This window comes from Bufo bufo, chromosome 3, assembly GCF_905171765.1.
Source record: "Bufo bufo chromosome 3, aBufBuf1.1, whole genome shotgun sequence".
NCBI lineage: Eukaryota > Metazoa > Chordata > Amphibia > Anura > Bufonidae > Bufo > Bufo bufo.
Window position 1 is genome coordinate 225894960 of NC_053391.1, and position 23143 is coordinate 225918102.

The 23143-nt window shown below is 41.5% G+C and overlaps 1 protein-coding gene across 4 annotated transcripts in view; it reads right to left on the minus strand.

Annotated features, from left to right (window-relative positions):
• Positions 1 to 673: 673 nt before the first annotated feature.
• Positions 674 to 23143, minus strand: part of SOX13 (SRY-box transcription factor 13) — a 56617-nt gene continuing 34147 nt past the window's right edge. Inside the window, exons 1-14 of one of the 4 annotated variants that reach the window (XM_040424011.1) lie at positions 21873 to 21989; positions 19380 to 19494; positions 14386 to 14470; positions 12491 to 12577; positions 12086 to 12258; positions 11894 to 11962; positions 11686 to 11791; positions 9074 to 9138; positions 8821 to 8983; positions 8320 to 8426; positions 8097 to 8193; positions 7370 to 7510; positions 5906 to 6122; positions 2820 to 3060 (exon numbers count right to left, since the gene is read on the minus strand). In XM_040424011.1, coding sequence (XP_040279945.1) covers positions 2820 to 3060; positions 5906 to 6122; positions 7370 to 7510; positions 8097 to 8193; positions 8320 to 8426; positions 8821 to 8983; positions 9074 to 9138; positions 11686 to 11791; positions 11894 to 11962; positions 12086 to 12258; positions 12491 to 12577; positions 14386 to 14470; positions 19380 to 19494; positions 21873 to 21880 — 1674 coding nt within the window. In that variant the 5' untranslated portion in view covers positions 21881 to 21989. Of the gene's footprint in view, positions 3061 to 5901; positions 6123 to 7369; positions 7511 to 8096; positions 8194 to 8319; positions 8427 to 8820; positions 8984 to 9073; positions 9139 to 11685; positions 11792 to 11893; positions 11963 to 12085; positions 12259 to 12490; positions 12578 to 14385; positions 14471 to 19379; positions 19495 to 21872; positions 21990 to 23143 lie in introns of those variants that run through there. The other 3 variants (XM_040424008.1, XM_040424010.1, XM_040424012.1) reach the window with 3 other exon arrangements.

Here is a 23143-nt window from a genome sequence, read left to right on the forward strand (position 1 = left end):
TTAAATTTCCACTGACGAATGTTCGTTTTGGTTGAAATTGTCTGCATCTTTAGACTAATGTGAATGGGCACCCTGAATATAGTAAATAGGACCAGTGTGTGCTTGTGGGGAATGTGGTAAAATCTTTGCTCACATGGTCCTCTTGAAATATCTTTATTTACAGTAACAGAAAGTAATATATTACTGAAGAGCATTTAGTAAAAGCACAGAGTCTGGTTTCACACAAACTGTAGACGGTTTATTTTTTTTATTCTGTACAGTAAACCGGGAACTAGAGAAATATTTCAGATTTAAGTTATTTTCTGTTTCTTTATCAAAATAAAAAAAAAAATTCATCATCTCTATGACCTATATTTACAAAGGTATAAAAATATACATACATTTATATATATATACTGTATATGTCTAAATCTATCGTGTCTCTTATGAGGTATGAGAATTATGGGTTCTTAGGTTACTATCCCTTCAGTACATTCAATAAGGCACTATGGAGATGTAAATAAAATGATTGCACACCGCTGATGTGACACCAACTTCATAAAACAACATTGATACTTACAGACCAAATTTTCGCAATAAATCAGGGATCCATTTACTTAAACGGGTTGCCTTGGATTAGAAAAACATGGCTGCTTTTACCCCTTAGTGACCAAGCAATTAAAAAATAATAATTTTGTCACGTTTCAAGAGCTATAACTTTTTATTTTTCCGTCGAAGTAACCATATGAGGACGACTTGTTGTTTGGAAAGGACAATTTGCAGTTTTTAATGGCACCATTCTGCAGTACACATAACCTACTGATTAAATTAAGTTTATTAACTTTTTTGGTGGGAATAGGAAAAATCTGTAATATTGCCAAGTTTTTAAGTTATAAAGTTTGCTGCATTTATTTAAACGTTTTACTACTTTTGCACAATAAACCCCCTTTTAAAAAAAATATATAAAATGTTTTTGCATCACTGCAACCCAAGGCCCATAACTTTTTAATTTTTTTGTTCTATTGAGATATGTGAGGGCTTGACTTTTTCAGGATGACTTGTAATTCTCATTGGTATCATTTAGGGGTACATAACCATTTTGGACCTTGTAATGCGGGTTGTTACAGATGCAGCAATACACATTTGTGGAGGGGATTTTATTTTTTTCAATTGTTTCCACTGAATTTATTTATTTTTTATCAAAAAAGGTGTATTTTTAACTTTTTTTAACCACTTATTGGTCCCACAAGGGAACTTTAACAGTCAATCTTTTGATCACTTCTATAATACATGGGCATACACTGTAGGCAGGATTCCATGCAAAGATATCGGCACGTGGTGATCTCATTTACAGAATGTCGATGGGAGACAGCCACCCCCTCCCTCTAAACCAGTTAGATGCAGAGATCTCTATTGACCGCGGCATCCAAGGGGTTAAATGGCCTGGAGGGCACTTGTGAAAGCAGAGTCCCCGCTCTATGCTGTACGGGAGACCTGTGCAGCACCTAGACTAGGCTGCCGGAAAAAGCCTAAGGTCCGTTAGATATAAGAAAGAGTATTGGCGGTCATTAACTGGTTAATCCAAAAACGGCCCTACACCTGTCCATTGGTTGTGTGTTTGGCGTGGCAGCTCAGCTCCATTGAAGTGAAAGGGGCTGTGCTGTGATACCACTTGACCTACGGAGAGGTGTGATGCTGTTTTGGAAGAAAGCAGCCATTTTTTTCTAGTCCTGGACAACCTCTTTCAAAAAAACACCCTGGATTTATTTTTATTTTTATTAGGGTACCCATTTACAACACTGGGTTAGGGTAGGACAGTGAAAGACCTTGCTGGTCTATTTGTGGCCTGACTGATTGACTGATACAGCATCTGCAGTGTCAACCATAAGAAGACCTTTCTTTCCAAGTAAATGAGAGCCAGGAGGTGAGTCTTATAGACTTCCATTGAGAATCTTACTTTTAGACAATTTAGCAGTCTGGTAGTCGGACTATAGTCTCTTGATCTTGCATCAGTGGGAACTTTTCCTTTTTTTAGGCACAATAAAGAGGCCAGTAAGGTCTTTTAGTACCCTAACTCTTATCACTGTTACCAACACGGATCTAATAAAAACAATTAAAATCAGAGCACTTCTTTAAGTAGGTGGCACCAGTTTCTTGACACCATTTTTTGAACCATACAGAGCCACTGTTGAAGTCATAATCATCATTTGAAGAATATATTAAATACAACTAACTGAATCTCAGGCTTCAATACAAACAAAATCTGAAGACACCTTTGTATCCACCATTTAAAAACTTTTCTGAGCCAGGATACCTCCCATTCCAAGGTGGCAAAACCAGTAGGTTATGTAGAATAGCAAGTACAATGGTGGCGGCCTTCATTTTTTATTTTTTTGTCTTTTACACTACTAAAATACTTGTTGAATTGGTCTTTTAATTTATTTGCACTTAATGCAAGTGTCAAAAATTCTGACTAAAATACAGATTATATACAGAAAACCACTCTTATTTGAGATAAATCTTTCCCTATTTGAAAAAAGAAAACTGTCGAGTGCACAGCAACAGAATATTCCCTCATTTTACTCATGCCGCACATTTCCTCCAGTTTGACAATATGCTGGGTTGCTTTGCTGCTACTGAATGTCTTAAAACTGCAAAAGCATTCCAGAGGATTTTAGTCCAGCTCCATGTGATAAATAGTTTTCTTTCCAGAGGTGCGTATATAACTTATCCAAGCAGAATAGATAACGACCTGGAAAATATGATGGGGCTTTTCCACTGTCCCTCTGCAAAAGAGGAGATTATATTTTGTCCCTATTTACATTATACCGCTGGTGGCCTTAATCTGTTATAACTACAAGCTCTCCTTCACTCTTGATAGAGTCTTCAGAGTCACTGCAGACATCAGGCATACGTGGCACAGGCCCTCTGGGATCCTGATTTTGAAGACTTCTGGTGTTGAGGATTACTGGCAAATTGCCATCCTGGGCTTGGTAAATATCAGAAGTGGGCAGATGAGACATTCCTGTCAGAGATTGGAATCCAGATGGTGATGGAGGACTTGCCACCGACCCTTGGGATCTGTTAAAAAAAAAAAAAACATATGAGGACACTACGACAAGGATTTAGGTTTAGATTGGAAACAATGTGACTTCAAATTTAATTAACCAAATACTGCAATGCTTCAGTGAAAAAATGGATTCATTTGTGATGAAAATATACATACTCCACTCGTATAACACTTTAAAGGGCAATTGACGGCAGATTTGTACCTATGAGCTGACCTGTTGCATCTGTGTTGGTCCCATGTTCATATGTGCCCGCATTGCTGTGAAAAATCATGTTTTATTTTATGCAAATGAGCTTCTAGTAGCAACGGGGGTGTTGTGGTTACTCTGCTCTCTCTGCACATTGATTGACAGGGCCGGGTGTGATGACATTTTCGCTGCCTGGCCCTGTCAAAATGCAGAGGGTGCAGAAGTTGCAGAGAGAGCAGAGCCTCTAGGTGTAATGGCCCCGTTGCTCCCAGAGGCTCATTTTCATATATTTAAACATCAGTTTTCTCAGCAATGCAGGCACATATGAACATGGGACCAACACACATGTAACAGGTCCGCCAGTTTCATAGATACAAATCTGCTGACAGATGCCCTTTAAAAACGAACACTCAATAATGGAAGACTGTTCAAACTGCATTTATACACATAGATTGATATGAATGATTAGTCAAGAGACAACCATCCAAATCTTAACCCTTGCAGTGGCCATTGATCTGTATATTACTGATGATGGCATAGGTTACTGACGTAAGTAAAGCCTTAGGCTCTACTCACTTCAGGTTTGAAACATTCAACTGACTTCAGGCCCTTTTACATGGGGTGATAAGAGAAAGAAAGCACTTGTCCCTGATCACCGCCCAATGTAATCATGCCACTGATCACTGCCCTAAAATATCTTGGGAAATTCTCCTTACTTATACAACTATACAGCTACATGCATCACTTGAAGAGAATGGTATACCTGGAAATGCACTTTAACGTATAGCAGCATGACAAATGGTCTGCCAGACCTATTAGCGACAGGTAAGTTGCAAACTTCCCCATAAATACCAAGCAAGCATTGGCAATCCAAGATCAATAGGTGCTGGTACTTATGTGTAATACTTGCCTTGTGCCTAGGATTTAAAAAGCCCCTAAAAAAACAATACTGCAAGCTCAACAAACATGATAATCTATTACCAAAGTGACAGTCCAATTCAGAGGCAACGGTCCCTCTATTGAGCCCTGTTTAATGAAATAACATCCACTTGGCTCTCCCTTTTGTACCCTGCAGTTATTTAATTAGAATGGACACAAAAAGATATGCCATGCAGCAACGATTTCACTACACCACGTACAACAGATGGGAAAAAGCTATTGTGCTTATTTTAATTAAATGTCTCAATTATAGAAGACTTCCTCACGTGGGAGCACATTTTACAGGCCAATGTACCCACAGAATGTTTAGTTAGTGCTACCAGTGTACACAGCAAAAATCACATCCAGGGGAAAAAAAAAGTGAGCCATAATGCACCCATTTCTCTACCATTTAACAGTATCTGTCACAGAGGCTCCTAATGGAGCTTTGTGGCCTGGGATTTCTATATATGCTACTGACTGGGTAGCTAAACTGAACAAGGCTAAAGTTCAAACACCTATACTTTGGGTAGAAGCGGTAAAAAAATCCACTGAAAATATCTGTGTAAATCTTAGTGACCTGCCCTCATATCTCCTCCAGCTTGCTTATCACTGGTATCAAAATGAGTTCCAGAATGGATTGGTCCAGAAACATTTTATATACCGTAATTAAATTCAAGCAACAATGGCTCCAGCAGATATCTCTGGTGCCACCTGAGGAACCCTAGGAAGAGGAAACATTAAATTTTCTAAGTGACAGATTTAGATTTCTTTCTAAACGACCACTTAACAGAGAAAAAATAAAAATATTAAAATATCCCAGCATTTACTCCTTTTAAGCTGTTGTACACCTTCAGAGGACCTTTCTGCCACAACCCTCCCCTCCCGTCTAAGGACCTGCAAAGGGAAGTGGCTCCCCGCCACTGGCTTTGCTCCTGTCTCTGTTTGTCAACATATATTTTGTTCTGGGTCACGTGGCCTCTGCAGCCAATGACTGGATGTGAAATGTCCCCTACATCTCAAGTCACCGGGTCACATGATGCATGTGGGGGGTATGGCAGAAAGGCTCCCCAAAGGTATAGTCCATACTCTAAGAAAACATCCCTGACTCAGGTACTGTCCAGTGCAGACTCCGAATAGGATGCAGCTGTGGATGGCTAAGAAAGCAGTCAGGTGAGCAAACCACATGACCACCATCATTTTGCTTCCCATAGACAGGACGGCACAGTGCCGTTTACATAGCCCTGGATGGCCAGTGGGAAGGTCTTAACTGTATCTTAGGTGAGCTAAAAGCATGCTGTGGATCTACTGTGTCACAGCATGTACTGTATGGCAATTTAGGGTATATCTTTATAAAGTGGCCAACCCCTTTAATCTCCTGCACCACTTTAATCATTATTTATCTAATACTGTATTTAAAAATTGTAACTAAATATATAAAAAAATGTTCTGTATTTGTCCCAGAAGGTCAGTCATGTTCCCCTGCAGAAGCAACCCCCTCACCCCACCCCGACCAGTCTGCAGATAGTCTGTAAGATAAAAAAAATTGTTAAATCCAGCCAAAAATGGAAGATCAGTCGGAGATTAACCCACGTGATCTCTGCAGGATTTTTTCAGGAACATGCTGACAGTGGGGGCAAGTTTATCTCCCGTTTACTTTTACCATTCATTTCTAGGTTTAATGGGCAAATCCATTATCAAAACATTATAAACATTCCTTCTTATTAATATCCATATGTTTACATACTTACGGGAGAGCATATCCATGCCGCGAGTCTTGTCTCCGGTTCTTCATCAGAGCTTTGTATTCTCCCACTCTCAGCCTCTTTCCCTCTACAATGCAGGTACGTTTTGGTCGTGGCTTGTATTTGTAGTCAGGATACTTCTCCAAGTGCTGTCGGCTCAGCCGTGCCTGTTCTTCGTAGTATGGCTGCTTTTCAGAATTACTCATAGACTTCCAGCGAGAGCCTGATAAAAGACAAAAGAACATGACAAACAGATGACACCACTGAAGGCACATTGTATGAATTCATCACTGACATTATATGGGTCTCTTGCCTATGGCTATACATAGGAGACAATCCACCATATGTGAAAGGATAGGACCTTTCACTAAATTATGAACTATTTAGTTTACATGAAAGAGTTTATGACCTTATGACAAACGAATATTCCAAGAACAAGAGATCTGCACTCTGAACTGCTTGTCACGCGTCACAATGACTTAACTACCTGGCAATTGTAGTTCAGGATGAGAGCCGGACTTCAATCGCAGTCGATCTAATTCCACAGGTAAATGTCTGTTTATGCCCTCCATTAACAAACGGAGTATGTTTTTTTTTATTATTTTAGTGTCTGGAATTTGCTCTAAGTCTTTCACTAAACTTTAACCTATGAGGAGGAGAGAGTTATTTTTTCCAGACAGACCGGTTTCAATATTTTTTTCCACAGACACAGATTACTAGTCTTCAGTCTTGGGCTGAAGAGTATCCAGTTCTCATAAATCCATAGTGAAGAATCTGTCATAGCATCATATTTGCCGCACCCAGTAGGGTTAAAAATCATTGCTTCAATCTTCTATTGAAGAGGGGCACAACAGAAACCTCCAGCTGCCTTATCACTGTGACCTTCATGGCTTTCTGGGGTTATTATTTATGAAGAAACTTCTAGGATGGTTGTATTGCTTAAAATGGCATTTTGGATTTTTACTAAGGGGGAGTTCTGATCAGAAGCTGACTTCAGAAAAAAAACTGATACAGTAAAAAAAAAAAAAAAACGGATTCTGTGCATCAGTTATGCACATTTTGCATCCATTTCCGTCTGATATCCGTTATTTTACAAAGAAAAAAAAAGTAGGACTTTTTTGTCTAAAATAACGGATCTGACGGAAATGGTAGAAATGGATGCTAAGTGTGCAAAACAGATGTGCAGGATGCATTTTTATTATTATTTTTTTTTAACAGGATCCGTTTTTTTCATTGATGTGAACTCCCCCTAAGCTACACAAATTTGATTCTCTGCCAAGATGTCAGGAGGGATGGCTGCTGGCTGACCACTATCTAATGTACTGCCTGGTCTAGAATCCACCACCTTATAATATGGCAGTAGACCATATTTGTGGAAACCAGTGTATAATACTGTAGTGAAAAGGCTTTGCCTGACTGTCCAAGTAACTGGATGCTGTAACATTTGACTAGAGAATACATAAATCTCACCAAGAATTTTGCTGATGCTGGAATTGTGCATGTCTGGGAATGCTTGCAAGATCTTTCTCCGTTCATCCTTTGCCCATACCATAAAAGCATTCATCGGCCTCTTAATATGGCTGCCACGGCTCTCAGAGAAGTGGCGAGATCCTGGAACACAATTGAAGATAAAATTCAGATATACAAACAAAACATATTCCTTTAAAAGGGACACTTACATTGGAAAGGGTATTTTTAAGTTAATATTCATAGAAAATGGGTAATTTTAGTACTATGCCATTGAAAATGAAATGCAAAGTATTGTCCTTCTGTAGCAGTCCTTTCATATAGAAATGCACTCCACTGTCGGTTTACTGTTACTATGAGAGAAATATATTATTTAAGGGGTAATCCCCATGATAATAGTAGGTATAGAATTTGGATAACAGCTCTTTTGTTCTCTTGATAGCATGTGCTACAATTTTTTTTTATGGAAATGTCACTTTAATGTGCCATTTGACAATTTGGTCCTCTATTTCTGTCATTGAACTGCCTGATAATTTGGAATCTGACATAAGTGAATGTGGAGACACCAAACCGTGTGCATAACCATGACACACAAACAGAAGAGTGGATACTAAAGAGAGAAGTTAGTCTTTTCCTTCTTTTGGATTCATGTTGACTCAAAAAACTGAATCAAATAATGCAACAAGCACAATATGTGTGATTCTAGTAAAGTACGCATAGTGGGCCTTACCATCAATGTCCATGCCGCATCGCAGCAAAGAGTCTTCACTTTCTTGCAAAGAAGACTCGTCATGAAGTTCCCTTTGAGTTACTGATTCAAACACGTCCTATGAGACACACAAATACCAAAGTTTATTACATTAGAAAATATCACTAAGACGGCTGGCTATTGGATCGTTCTTCCTGCTTATATACAGTATGTGCCACAGAAACATTGCTCCAGGCGTAGTTACCTTAACACTGTGGCCATCACGCTGCTCTGGTGTTTTGTTCTGTCCATGAAGAAGCTGCCTTGCTTCTTGTATTGCTTTAGTAATGGCATCTCCTTCACCAAGGAAACCTGAGGAGGATAAAGGCCAATAAATCTTTGTATAAAAGATGAATGAATGCAGTCGATAGCATTACAAAATAAGATTAACTGAGAGGTTATTAACACAAATATCTAAATCTAAAGATCAGTGTGAGACAAAAACACATTGACAGAAATATAAATGAGGCATCCAATAAACTAAGATAATACTGACCAAGATTGTTGGGAAAAAGAATAACAGAATATTTTACTGGTACAAACATGTCAGACACTTTGGTTTGCCAGAACAATCGTAACTGCATCACATAATGTCTTGAATGATTCTGAAGCCTCAGAAGAAGAAAAAACATCTCCCTGTCTCCGCGACTTTCAACATATAGCTAATAGGTCTAATCTAAAAAGGTGGGGGATTCTGCAGACATACCAAGTGGTAGATTGGATCTTGCGGGGCTGGATGTATTATCTATGCAACTTCCAACACCATTGTTTGGTGCTGGTGAAGGTTTCAAAGTTGGAGAGCTACTTGATGTTGGAGACTGCTCAGAAGATTTGGGTCTGGCTGTCAGATTCAAAGGCTGAGATGGTTCCTAAGTAGAAGAGGAGAGCGACATTAGAACCTTGTTTAATGGTTGACATCTTCCTTTATTAATTCAAGTCCATTCACTGCAATACCTTACCTGTTTTCCAGTAGTAGAGGCTCTTGGTGGAGTGGGATTATGAATCAGCGACATGGGATAGTCAACTGAAAACAGGAGTAGTAAATTAATATGACAGTTATTATAGTAATACTATTAACTAATCAATATCTTAACTTGTATGACTTTATGTGGTTAATATGGCTAGTCAATGATACTTGAGACTCACAGCAAGTGTCTTGTTTTTATCTTCCGTATTTACTAAATTAAAGTGGTTATCCCATGACTAATCTAAAAAATGACAATCAGACATCATATAGTACATAACAATCTTTCTGACAAAGCTAGAACCAGCCCTGTACCTCACATGGATCCAGAGATCTCCCCATTTATTGCTCTGCTAGATTTATATCAAGCTGACAGCTCAAGGGGAGTGTCTTTTCTGCTAGAGCTAAGGGGGCGTGTCTGTGCTCTCCCTATCACAGCTCAGGAGGCAGCTGAAGGATGAAACTGAGCATGTGCGGCCTTCTCAGTGAGCAGGACAAAGAAATAAGGAAAAAAAACAGCAGGTGGCGCTATACAGATGCACTTTAACTTATAACTCAGAGACTAGGCTAAATGTTTAATTACATGCAATTACAAAAGTATTCAGATCCAGGTGCTGGTCTGAAAATTGTAAAATATTTTTTGTGGGACAACCCCATTAAAGTAAAAAAAAAAAAAAAAAGACTGTATACAGGAGATTATATGATTCTTTGCACAGTTGTTAGCCTTGTTTTCTCCAAAAAAATTTATCTGCCCCAGAGGTGGACACGTTCTCTTGTTCCCTGAGGCAAGGCAAGAAGTTCCAGAATGCACACTACCTTCATAGCAGTATTGGGGGAGTAGACAAAATCAACATAACATGGTCAAAATGTCAACTGGCCATTTTATGTTGATAGTTTCTACCACCCAAATACTATTAAGATACAGTGTATGTCAACTATAGAACTTATTCCGTAATACCATTTATACAGGTATATTGTCCACATATGTCCTACTACTCAATAAGCTTTTATGCTTTTATTTATCCTCACAGAAGAGAATAGTACTATAATTGCACTGTATCTAGTAGAGATCACATAGCTTACTGAATAACTCCAATTCTTCATTCATGAACTTGAGATACCTATGTCAGCTTCTAGTTCCTTAATGATTATCTCTATTCTTCATGCTGGATTTTGTACTCATGTGTACCCATTTTCTGATTATTTTCAGCGTTTGAAAAAGGTCTTTTTTTTTTTTTACTGAAACATCACAAAAGTTGTTTGATTGTTTGTCTGAATGATTCACAATAAACCTCTTGAGCTTTGCATTATCCTTGGGCTTCCACTGTTTACTTTGCTGATTATTTTTAGTTAAAATTAAAGGGGTTATCCAATACTATAAATATGTCCCCCATATGCCGGGCCCTTCACAGTGAATATACTTACCCCGCTCCTCGCGCCGCTCCTGATCCCGGCACCGCCGCTGCAGCTTCTCCCTGTACGCGGATGAAAACATCCGGTGTTGGGGGGCGAGCAGCCAATGGCAGGCGGGGACGATCCTCCCTAGCATCGCGGGTGACGCTAGGGAGGCTCGTCCCTGTCCCCGCCTGCCATTGGCTGCTCGCCCCCCAACACCGGATGTTTTCATCCGCGTACAGGGAGAAGCTGCAGCGGCGGTGCCAGGACCAGGAGCGGCACGGGGAGCGGAGTAAGTATATTCACTGTGAGGGGCCCGGCATATGGGGGACATATTTATAGTATTGGATAACCCCTTTGAAGGTACATTTAAAAAATTACTCATGGGCAGTTTCAATATTGAAAATTGGGTAGCTTCCAGAACTACCACCAGTCCCCTGAGTATTCCAGGGTTGGTTAAATTTTTCTGTGACCCACAGTTCCTGAGATATGGCCCCTGTTACGACTGGTGCTCTGTATGTAAATTGTGGTTTGCCCAGGTGGGGGCGCCCAGATCTCTTCTCCTAAGGAGGAGTCATCTTCATCTCTCTGACTCTGTCCATTCAGGGCAGACAAAGTCAGAAGGGCTGGTCCAGCATGATCTCATTGGATATACGTTATATCGCAAGACCATGCTGTGTGCTCACTTTGTGCTGTGATGCCTGGCTGAAGGGGACACACAACGTGGTCTCATGATATATAGAGTATTCTGCAAGATCACGTTGGATCGACCACTCTGATGCGGTCAGATGACTGGACAGCATCCGCTTTACATAGAACCAGAAATAACGGCGGCCATAACTTGGGGACAGGGAAAAGTGTAAAGATTAGCAGAAAAATAAAACAATATCTATCCAACTATAAATCTATAGCACAAAAGAGGCAGCACTCCAAGTCAGGTGAAGGGTGGTGAACCCCAAATGCAATATCTATGCATCGATCAATAAATCCATCAATCTATCTATAAATCCATCCATCAAATCTACATTTTAGCATTTTATAGCTTTACAAATGAAGTAAACTATTAGGTAATAGCCTAACAGATATCCAGACCACATTTTCCCTCTGTATTGGTTAGTACTAACAGAAGACAGAGCGCTGGATAAAATCCTTACACAGTGTTCTATACATCAATTTAATCTAATTTCTTCTCTGAGATCATGATACACTCACCAGGCTTGCAAGAAATTTGTTGCATAAGAGGTGAAATCTGAGAATCTGTAGGAACTGCCTGAGCAGAAGGGAATGCTGGAATCATGACATATGGCATGTTTACTTGCTGCAAAGACCAAAAAAAAGGTGAAAATCTGCAAACATTCAAGGGGAATATCATTTTTAAGTAAAGTTGTCTAGTAGACTGAAAGCTGAAGGCAGCGTCTACCTGGATCTGCTGCTGTAACATATTGATTTTGTGCTGCTGCTGGATGAGCTGCTGCTGCTGTTTAGCGATCTGTGCAGGGAAAGTCATAAAGATGACAGAAGATGATGACTACTTCAAAAATATGACAATAACAGCCGCTAGGGCAGTACACATGACAAAAAGTAAAAAAAAAATGAATGAGTTCATTTCTACCTGCTCCTGTTGTTGTCTTGCAAGCTCCATCTGCTGCTGTTGCTTCTCCAACAACATTGCCGCCATGTTCCTATGTTCAGAGTGTGCACTAAGCAACTGGTCCCTCAGTCCCGCCAGCTGACGGATCATCAGCAACAACTGCAGCTCCTTCTCTGCCAGGCTCTCATGAGTGCCTAAAAAAATAACACCAGTTCAACTAAAATGGAAACCGACTATATGATTACTATTTTTTTTGGTCTAGTCACAAAACTTCTGTTCTTCTGTTTAAATGCCTTAAGTGGATTAGTCTAAAGTACATTTAAACTTCATCATCAGTTTTTCATTTAGACACATGCCCTATCCTCTTTTTTGGTACAAGTTTCTATGTAGAAAGCTGCCTGGCACACAAGGCATTGCAGACATTACCTTTCACATCTTTACTGTGAAGTGCTCCATTTCCCAGTAGTTTCTCTTTCCACTCACTAGTGAGCAGTTTCTCTAGGGCTGGCATTGCTGCAAAGAGAGCGGTACTTATAAGTACACATCTATAGTCCACTGACATAATGCAATAATCTGTGCACAGTTCATGCACCTTACAGTACATTTAATTCAATTGAAATCAGAGCCAACCTGCCCACCCAGCAGTCAACTGAAAGACTAAAGCTCTACACAAGGAGCCTATGGAATGAATAGCTTATAATTCTGGTGACAACAATGGTTAAACTAGCAAATGCTCGTTTTACCTTTAAGCGTAGGAAATATTTAATTGACGTATAGCTTTCCCTGAAAAGCATAGTTTATATGTAGTTATCCCAATCTAGGGCTGAATGTTCAATAGATTAAAGGGTTATTGCCATCTTATAAAGCGACAGCTAAGGCTACATTCACACGTCAGTATTTTTCTATATCCCGATTTTCGGTCCGTTTTTTGCGGATCCGTTGTTCCTGAAAATGTTTCCGTATGTCATCCGTTTTTTGCGGATCCGCAAAAAACGGAAACATGTATAAATTTCAATAAGCAAATAAAGTTGTTTGGATTTCTTTGAAAAAAAAATAAAAAATAATAATAATTTAAATGTAATTTCCAGGAACGGAATCTGCATAAAACGGATGACATACGTAATGACATCCGAATGTCTTCCGTTTTTTGCGGATCCATTGACTTTGTATTGTACCAGGATCCGAATTTTGCGGAAAAGAATAGGACATGTTTTATATTTAAACGGACATGCGGAACGGAACAACGGAAACGGACAGCACACATTGTGCTGTCCGATTTTTTCCAGGACCCATTGAAAATGAATGGGTCTAGATCTGTTCCGCAAAAAACGGAACAGATCAGGAAAGAAAAAACGGACGTGTGAATGGACCCTTACTGCCAGGATATGCCATCACTTTATGACAATTCGGAGTCCAGCCTCTGGAACCCACTACTAATGCTATGAATGACGCTGTGCACCCTTGTAAGTTTCCCTGCACTGTGGCACTACCAGGTGTGCAGGAAACTGCAGCCAAGGCCATTCACACTGCAGTTGCTTGTATAGAAGGTGGCCACAGTAAAAAACGATAAAGGAGGTACAATTCTACACCTTTCATTCTCAGCATCGGTGCACAGTGACGCTCATAAAGTGATGACATGTCCAAGCCATAGGGTAGGAATACCCCTTTAAAAGATTCAAAATGTGTCTAAATGGCATAAGAGGGTTCACCAATTCTTACCAATTTTTCCTTACCATTGCTTAGAAGGGTTCGTCTGCCAGCAACTTACCGCTCGGTATCCATGATAACCAAGATGGCAGTGGTCACATCATTTATTCACATGTCTACTTACCTGGCTGTCCCCGCCTGAATCTTCTGCACTGGCACTGGAATGATTCAGCTAATGTCCTGTGCCTGCGCAGAAGAGGATGCAATTGGGGAAAGCCAGGAAAGCCGCCATGTGTGTTAATAACATGCCCGCCACCATCTTAGTTGCCGTGGACAAGATGGCAGTCTCTCAGCACTAATTACAAGGGACATTAGCAGGCACCCGGGAGTCTTCTAACCAGTGATGAGGTGAGAGAAAGGCTCTGTACAGCTGCTACTGACACAGTGACAACCTCAAACGCAAACACAAACACACACACACACACACACACACATATATATATATATATATATATTTTTTTTTTTTTCACTTGTATCCTACAATGTTAAGACCCTCTAGTAATACTAAAGGAAAACAAAAACAAAACTAATTCTTTAAACAGTTTTGAGATTTACTTCAGGTCACAGGGTACAAAAGGAAAATAAAAAGTACAAGTGTGGGTTGGGAGTCCTACCATCATTTATTGTTTTGCTCACTTCAGGACTTAGTCCATTAGCCAGAGGTGCAATACTCCAAGAATCAGTGATATATGAGGCTTCCTGAGTAAAATAAAAGTGAAACCAGCAAAGAATTAACAAAAATACAAAAACTATTTAAACCTTTCATGTGATATTTAAAGGGAACCTGTCATCTGCAAAATTATGTCCAATCTACTAGCATCATTGTGCAGAGCAGGAGAAGCTGAGCAGATTGATGTATAATTATGTGAAAAAGATTCCATATAACTTTGATTTTATTTATTCAGAGCTTAGGAGTCCAGTTGGTGGTCCGATCATTGACTGGGAGCTATGACTGTATGCTCATACAGGAAAGGCTTTCAGTCACTGGAAGAGTACATTCACTCCCCTCTGTACACTAGGTGGCACTGTGGTGTTCTGACAAATACACTTAAGGCCGAATGCACACGACCGTGGAACACGGACGTGAGCGGTCCGTGGTATCCCGGCCTGGCATCCTGCTGAGAGCAGGAGCGCACGGCGTCATTGGTTGCTATGACGCCGTGCGCTTCGTGCCGCTGTACAGTAATACACTCGTATAGATCATACCAGTGTATTACTGTACTGCAGCGTCAGCAACAAGCGCACAACGCCATAGCAACCAATGACGCTGTGCGCTCCTGCTCTCAGCAGGATGCCAGGCCGGGACACCACGGACCGCTCACGTCCATGTTCCACGGTCGTGTGCATTCGGCCTAAAGGGCATGTTCACATCCTTGTTGGAGGCTCCACATGGGACCTCTGTCACAGAATTCTTTAAAAGTAGCAGAACTTTTCTCCAGTTAAAAAGCATTCTCACAAATGATCTCATTATAGTCAATAGGGTCTGTTTGGCTCCATTTGCTTCAGTTATGCACCAAATCCGTCAGTTCCATTATTTTAGTTATTTTGCTCCTCTAATGGAGCAGAAGAATGGAAATAACTAACGCTGATGTGAAAGCCCTAAAAGACATTAAAAAAATCTTTAAAAGGAAACTGACTTGGATGTCAAATAGTTTGTAACTATAAGACTTAAACATGTTCTTCTAGCAAATAGAAAGACTACAGGAAGATTGAAGGTCTTTATGCTATGCTTGGGACTATACCATTCTTAAAATAAGTCCTAAATAATCCTAAATAAGTCATAAAGCAACCATTGCATTACAGAGGATGTTGCCTTACTTTGATAATAATAAAGCCAATGACTAAAAAACAAAGTGCTGTATTTGTAGAGATTTTCCTATTTCATTATAGCCTTCAGATTCAACCATGACAGGGTCCAAATGAACACTGCACCAAACAGAACTGCGTTGTGCACTGCCATATATCAATATTGTAGGCTAAGCATCAGTAACCTTTGGCACTCCATCTGCTCTGAAACTATAACTCCCAGCATTCACACTTACTCCGCTGTTCTTGTAACTCCCATGGAAATAAAAGGAGCATTTGGGGAGTTGTAGTTGCAGAACAGCTGGAGAGCTGGAGGTTACTGATCCCGATTGTAGGCCATCAATACTGATCAGGCGTGTCTGAACTCCAGGTTCCCACCAATCATCACAGTGAAAGGAGCCCCACGTTCCTGCAAGTCATGCACCCTGTTTTTTTTCTTTACACAAACAGAACGTCTCATCCATATGACAGCTGTGCCAAACACTGCATTCTGTCCTGTTAAACTGAAAAAGCCCTATGTACATGGATGAAGGGGATGCAGAACTCACAGGAGTGCCATGTTCCCTTCAGTGTGATGATCGTGGGTGCAACTATTAATTAATTAGACATTTTTGGCCTTCATTCCAATGGGTATTGTTATGTTATAGAGGCAACAAGATAATAATGTTTATCTATATGGCGCCCCCATATTCCACAGAGCTTTACAATTCAGGGAGTACATGTACAAATCAAAATAGTCATCACAAGATTAAAGGCTAATATACAATTAAAACACTAGGAGTGAAGGCCCTGTTCGTAAGAGCTTGCAATCTATGAGGAAACGGGGGCGACATAAAAGGTAAAATTGATTGTTTTATAAAGTGGTCCTGCCATCTTTGTACTAAATAGAGCAGTGCAGGAGGAGCTGCATGAGCTAGTGCATGTGGATCTGAAGAATGAGGGACGGGGAAGAGTCAGTTTAGGGAGTGCGATAACCCTGCCTAAAAAGATTAGTTTTTAAGGCATGTTTAAAGCTAAGGAAGTTGGAAATTAACCTTATTGCTAGGGACAGTGTATTCCAGAGAACTGGTGCAGCTCGAGAAAAGTCATGAAGACAGGAGTGAGAGGTTCGTATTATGGAGGATGCTAATCTTAGATCATTGGCAGAAGAGAGAGCGCAAGTAGGGTGGTAGACAGAGATGAGGGACGATATGTAGGGAGGTCCAGCACTGTGGAGAGCTTTGTGTATTCTGTGGTGGATGAGCAACCAGTAAAGTGACTGGCACAGGCTAAAGGCATTGGTATAGCAGGTGGACAGATAGAGGAGCTTGGCTGCTGCATTTAGGACAGACTTAAAGGGGTTTTCTCATCTCAGACAATAGGGGCATATCGCTAGGATATGCCCCCATTGTCTCATAGGTGTGGGTCCCACCGCTGGGACCCACACCTATATCGAGAACGGAGCCCTGAAAGTAAAGGAGAGCACACTGCGCATGCGCAGCAGCTCTCCATTCATTTCTATGGGGCCGCCGAAAATAGCAGAGCGCTGGTTCAGCTATTGCCGTCTGCCCCATAGAAATGAATGGGAGCATGGGCCGCGCTCCTAAATACTTCTATGGGAGAGGTGGGGATTAGGGCTTGGTGGTGGACGGACCCTGGGAAATCTTGGGTCCTCCAGCCACAGCGCTCCCAGCTCCATTCTTGATATACTGCTGGGACCCGCACCTATCAGACAATGGGGGCATATCCTAGCGATATGCCCCCATTGTCTAAGATGGGAATACCCCTTTAAAGAGAGAGAGTTTAGTAAGGGGAAGACAGATTAGTTACAGTAGTCAAAACAAAAATGAATCAAAGCAACAGAGTTCTGTCAATTTCCACTGTGACAAAAGGGCGGATACTGGAGATGTTCTTGAAGAGCAGACAACATGAACGTACCAGTGATTAAATATGGTCTTTGCTATTATTTTGTTATATTTTTAAATATGGGAAGCAAAGGAAAGATGGTACTAAAAACCAGATCTGCCAACGGTCTGTTCAAAAGAGGCTTTGTAGAGAGAAAAGAGGAGAAGATCTAGGATTGAACCCTGAAGAACCCCAACAGCAAGAGGAGAAGAGCAGCCAGCATATGATACACTGAAAAAGCAGCAATAGAGATAGGAAGAGAACCAAGGGTGAGCAATATCTTTAAGGCCAATAAACTGGAGCATACTGAGTAGGAGTTGGTGGGTCTACAGTATAAAATGCTTCAGAGAGATAAAGAATCAGTAGAGAGTAATTGCCATTCCTTTTTGCATTCAGGAGATCATTAGACACTTTGGGGAAAGTAGACCAGAGTAGATCAGACGTTGCAGGAGTTTAGAGATGAAGGGGAAGTTAGATACAGGTCGGGTCGGTTATAACAGAATGTTTAGATAAATGCCATAACAGAGAGAGGGATTAAATAATGTAGTTAGGTGACTAATGACAGCCAGTGAGAGGGACTGGAGGAGATGGGATCACTACGGCAGGTCACGGATCGAGAAGAACAGAGCAGCCTTATGATTTCTTCTGTTATCGGGTCAAATGAAGACAGAGAACAAGATGAGGTGTGGGAGGGAGAGGGATCGATGCTGGTTGGGAACTGGGAGATTATTTCCTGCTAGATGCCATCATCTTATCTTTGAAGTAAGTGGCCAGGCCTTCAGCACAGAATCCATTGATAGACACGTGCACTTGAGTGCTGAAGAGGGAGTTAAATAGTTTTAAAAGAGTCGTTTTAAGTTTTTTTGAATGTGAGGAGATAAGAAAAGTGAAGTAGGCATGTTTGGCAAGACGAGGGAAAGAGTTGTAGGTTTTAAGCTTAAAGGGGTTCTGCAGTTTGTTTAAACTGATGATCTATCCTCTGGATAGATCATCGGCATCTGAACGGCGGGGGTCCGACACCTGGGACCCCCCGCCGATCAGCTGTTTGAGAAGGCAGCGCCGCGGCCTTCTCACTGTTTACCGCAGGCCCAGTGACGTCACGACCTGTATCAACTGGCCTGGGCGGGGCTAAGCTCCATTCAAGGGAACGGAACTTAGCCGCGCCCAGGCCAGTGATACTAGTCGTGAAGTCACTGGGCCTGCGGTAAACAGTAAGAAGGCCCAACAGCTGATCGGCAGAGGATAGATCATCAGTTTAACCAAAGTGCAGAACCCCTTTAAATTTATAATTGAGAAAATCTGCTGGCATACGTCAGGAACTGGTGGGGTGAGCCTGGGGTACAATAGACAAGAGTCACTTGCAGGGAGAATGGGTGGAAGAGTCTGGTGGTGTGGTCCTCAAAAGACGGGAATGTGAATGAGGGTACAGGGTGAATGACCTGAGTCAGACTGTAGTATACCAGGCCCAGGATCCCTGCTGCCGTGGGTGGCGGGTCCTGTACGTAAATAATGAATACTCCTCCTGTCCTGGCGGTCCAGGCCCCCTCGGGTGTGGACCCCGTAGCAGCCGGTATGGCAGCATACACGGCAATCTTGGCCAAGACTGAAAACGTGTTCCATTCATATAGACATGAATGGGCTTTCTTCTGCAGCAAACACCTGATTTTCTGGAAAGCCTCATACAGATTAATGAGACAGACACATGTTTTGCAGAACAATAATGATCGAAATGTCAGATAAGGCACATAACTGAAACCTATGGACCCCAATGACAATAACTGGGTCTGTTAAGGAGCCTGACATTTTACTAGACAAAACAGGGCAGCATGATGATGCTCTATGTTGTCCTGCTTTTTTGATGGAATCGATGACGCAGGCTCCTGAGTCTTACAATCCAGATAAAAGATGCCTGACTCACCCGAAGAGATGAATCCTGTTGTAAAGTGGTCACATGTTTAAAGATTTCATCTTTAGAATCTTCCTCCATCTTGGGGCAGAATTCTGCTGGAGAGGTAGGCATCTTCAAAGCAACACTGCAACAGAGGGTTCAACAAAGGTTATGGGGTTTCTAATGTCTGGATTTTCTTAACACAGAAAAAAAGGTAAAGAGGGAAATTCATATAAAATGTAGTTAAGGAATGAATGATAAAATTAGAGCAGAGGAGCACAAGTCCTTAAACACAGACATCCTGAAACAATTCATAGATATTGAAAAGGCAAAATACGAGTAACTTTAAATCTTGAAGTGTATCATTCATTAACTAGCCCATAACTTGCTGCTGTCAACTAACTTAGGCTGGAGGGAGAAGAAATAGTAACCCCTAGATCCATGACAAAGGCCTGTCACCCACATAAGTCAGTTCTCTCTGCTCTGCAAAAGGGGCAATCACCCCAAAACAACTGCAGATGAGGCACTGACTTGGTTATGAAGCTAACTTATATCTCAAGGCTTCTTTAAAAGGTTCGACCTTGACTTATAGGATAGTTACCATCCACTTGGTGGCACCTGAAGCACATTAAAGAAGCATTGCATGGCTTATAAGATTTCTTATGCCTTCTAAGTGCTCTCCATAAGGAGAAATATTAACTCTGGATCCTCGACAAAGGCCGCTCACCCAGCTTAAAGGGAACCTGATACGTTGAACATGATGTCTGAGCTGCAGGCAGCATGTTATAGAGCAGGAGGAGCTGAGCAGATTGGTATACAGTTTTATGGGAAAATATCTAGTATAACTTGTATATTACACATTTATATTCCTGCTCCTTCTGGGCTTTGAAGTCAGGGAGCCGGTCCTATCAGTGATTGACAGCCTTCCCTCTATGACTGTGTATACTAAGACAGCTGTCAATCACTGACAGGACCGCCTCCTGGACTTCATTTAAAGTATTTCAATGAATAAAATACAAGTTATAATAAATCTTTTCCTATAAAACTATATAATCAATCTGCTGAGCTCATCCTGCTCTATACCATGCTGCCTGTAGATTGCACTGCATTTTTATGGTGACAGGTTCCCTTTAAGCAAGAGATGATTAGGCCGTTATTACCACTGGTGTCCTTACACAGTCTAGCACTTTAGGTATTGACTGAACTGTTTCACCCTCAGCAGGGACACACCCCCAACTATTAACATCCAGTTGTCAATTTATGCATCAATTTGTAACAGAAGAACAGAACAACGCAGAGTTATGGAAAGATGCTCCAAAACAGTTAGGGTACATGCACACGTTCAGGATTCATGTGCGGAGAATCCGCACTGAAATCCGCAGGTGTTCGCAGGCAAATCTGTGCGGTCAATCCGCATTAATTGGTGCGGATTTGCGTGCGGATTTTGCGCATGCGGATTTCACTAAGTGAATGAAGAAAATCCGGTCAGGAAAAAAAAAATTAATTGACATGTCGCGGATTTTAAAATCCGCACCGCAGGTCAAAATCTGCGCGGAAAAAATCTGCATCGTGTGCATTGAGAATTTCAAATTCTCATAGAATACAATGGACATGACCTACGGTGCGGATTTTTCGCACGCAAATCCGCGCGGAAAATCCGCGTGCAATCCTGATCGTGTGCAGGGGGCCTTACAGTTATGGTGCACAAAATTATTCACAAAAAACAGACATGTCTGAAGTGGCGACAGGTTCTCTTTAAGAAATGATTATTTGGGTACAGTGCACTGAGTTCTGCACAATTCATCAAACTAGAACCGAGCTGATATGGTGTGCCAGGGGAGAAAGTTCAATGAAAGGAAATAAATTCATAGCTCAAAGTTCAGAGCCATTGTCGTTTGTCTTCGTGCACATTGTTTGTTGTCCTCATTGTCTGATCATTGAACTACTGAAAAAAAAACCAAGGGAGGAACGCAAGGCGAGCTGTAAAAGGAGGAAACCATGGATGAGGAAAGAAAAGTGAGAGCCGCAACACGCACAATAAAAAGGAACGAGGCAGAATATAAAATCCTAATGTGCTATTGGTTACGTTACTGAAGACTAGAAGACACATCTCCTCCAAGTAGGGGAAGTCAAATGTGGAGACCGTGCAATAGAAGAGAAAAGCGCAGTACACAGACAGTTTCCTACTTATTAACACCCTCACCTCCGCATGGAGCTTTGCTGGCACAATACTGGATAGAGTGCAAAAGCTTCCCATCGGAGGCAAAGCAAGGAGAGGCCACTCAGCAGGGGGCAGAGGAAACCGAACAATGAGCGGACAAACTAACAAAGGAAGTATGACAAGGACACAATGGGGCATTGTGATAATGTTCCGCTGCCAGGAACCTGTACGCTCACACACAGACATGTATCATTTAACCACATAGAGTACCTACAATGCATGACTCACACACCTATATGTCAGCGAGGAGGACAGATACATCGGGCTACTGAAATACATGTATATCTATCCAATACTCTTACCACTGCATCTCATCTGCTTACTCTTCTCCCTCTCTCACCCTTCTTCATTCTCTCCATTTCCTACTCCCTCCCCCTACTAATCAGGCCTGTTCCTGCCCTGCAGGTTGCTGTGGGGACTCTGCCTTTGCTAAGGATGGCATTGTTAGAGTACAATGACTTCCCCCACCCTCACTCCATGCACTGAGCCTCTCCCACATTCCTCACACTCGGCCGCTGATCACCAGGGAAGGGAAAACACAAGGGACAGCTCAGAACACCCATGACACAACTGCAATCACAGACAAATATGGTTTTTACAATCTTTTAATCTTCTTTCTGACCCTCAATCACTGTTCCCACGTGTTCGGTACTCATTTATTCTTGGAGTTCCACATTTCTAGATTCTCTGTGTACAATATCTTGATAAGCGGTGTATACAATAAGACCGTTCATAGTACATGTAAATGAGAAGAAATTTGGTAGAAGGTCCAGAAAAGCAGCGCTAAACCCCTCTAAAAAAAACGGTACAATGCTCGGCGAGAACCTGGAACAGAAAGGCTGTAAGAGTGTAGGTCGTGTTACACACACGCAGCAATGGCCAATAGCCACACAATGTTTAAATTGTACCCACAAAATATTGTGGCCGTTGCCCACTCAAGGTGGGTGAGGTTTAGGTCGTGTGCACATACCCTGAGCTGTTCAGTCATTCCACACTTTATGATGTGTAGTTTTTTAAGTTAAAAAGGTTTTCCGAGATTTTTTTTTTTATGATGACCTATCCTCTGGATGGGTCATCAGTATCTGAGACACCTGGGACCCCCAAAGATTAGCTGTTTGAGAAGGCACAGGCACTCCTGTGACTGCCGCTGCCTTCTTCATGTTTACCAAGCACAGCGCTGTACATTGTATAACGGCTGTGCTTGGTATCAGTTCGAGTTGTTTCTAAGCCACGCGACACATGAATGTATCGTTGCTGGGCCTAGGAAAAGCAGAGAGAAGGCCACGGCGCTCAAAGGTGCGACGCTGCCTTTTCAAATAGCTGATCGGCAGGGGTCGGACCCCCACTGATCAGATACTGATGACCTATCCAGAGGAACATCTGCAAGGAGTTTGTATGTTCTCCCCATGTTTGTGTGGGTTTCCTCCAGGTACTCCGGTTCCCCCCCACACACCAAAGACATACTGATAAATAGGTCATCAATATAAAAATCTAAGAAAACCCTTTTAACTGCTGTTGATGGACCTTACTAGGGCTTTTTTTCATTCTTGCTTGTGTGACTACAAGCTCATGG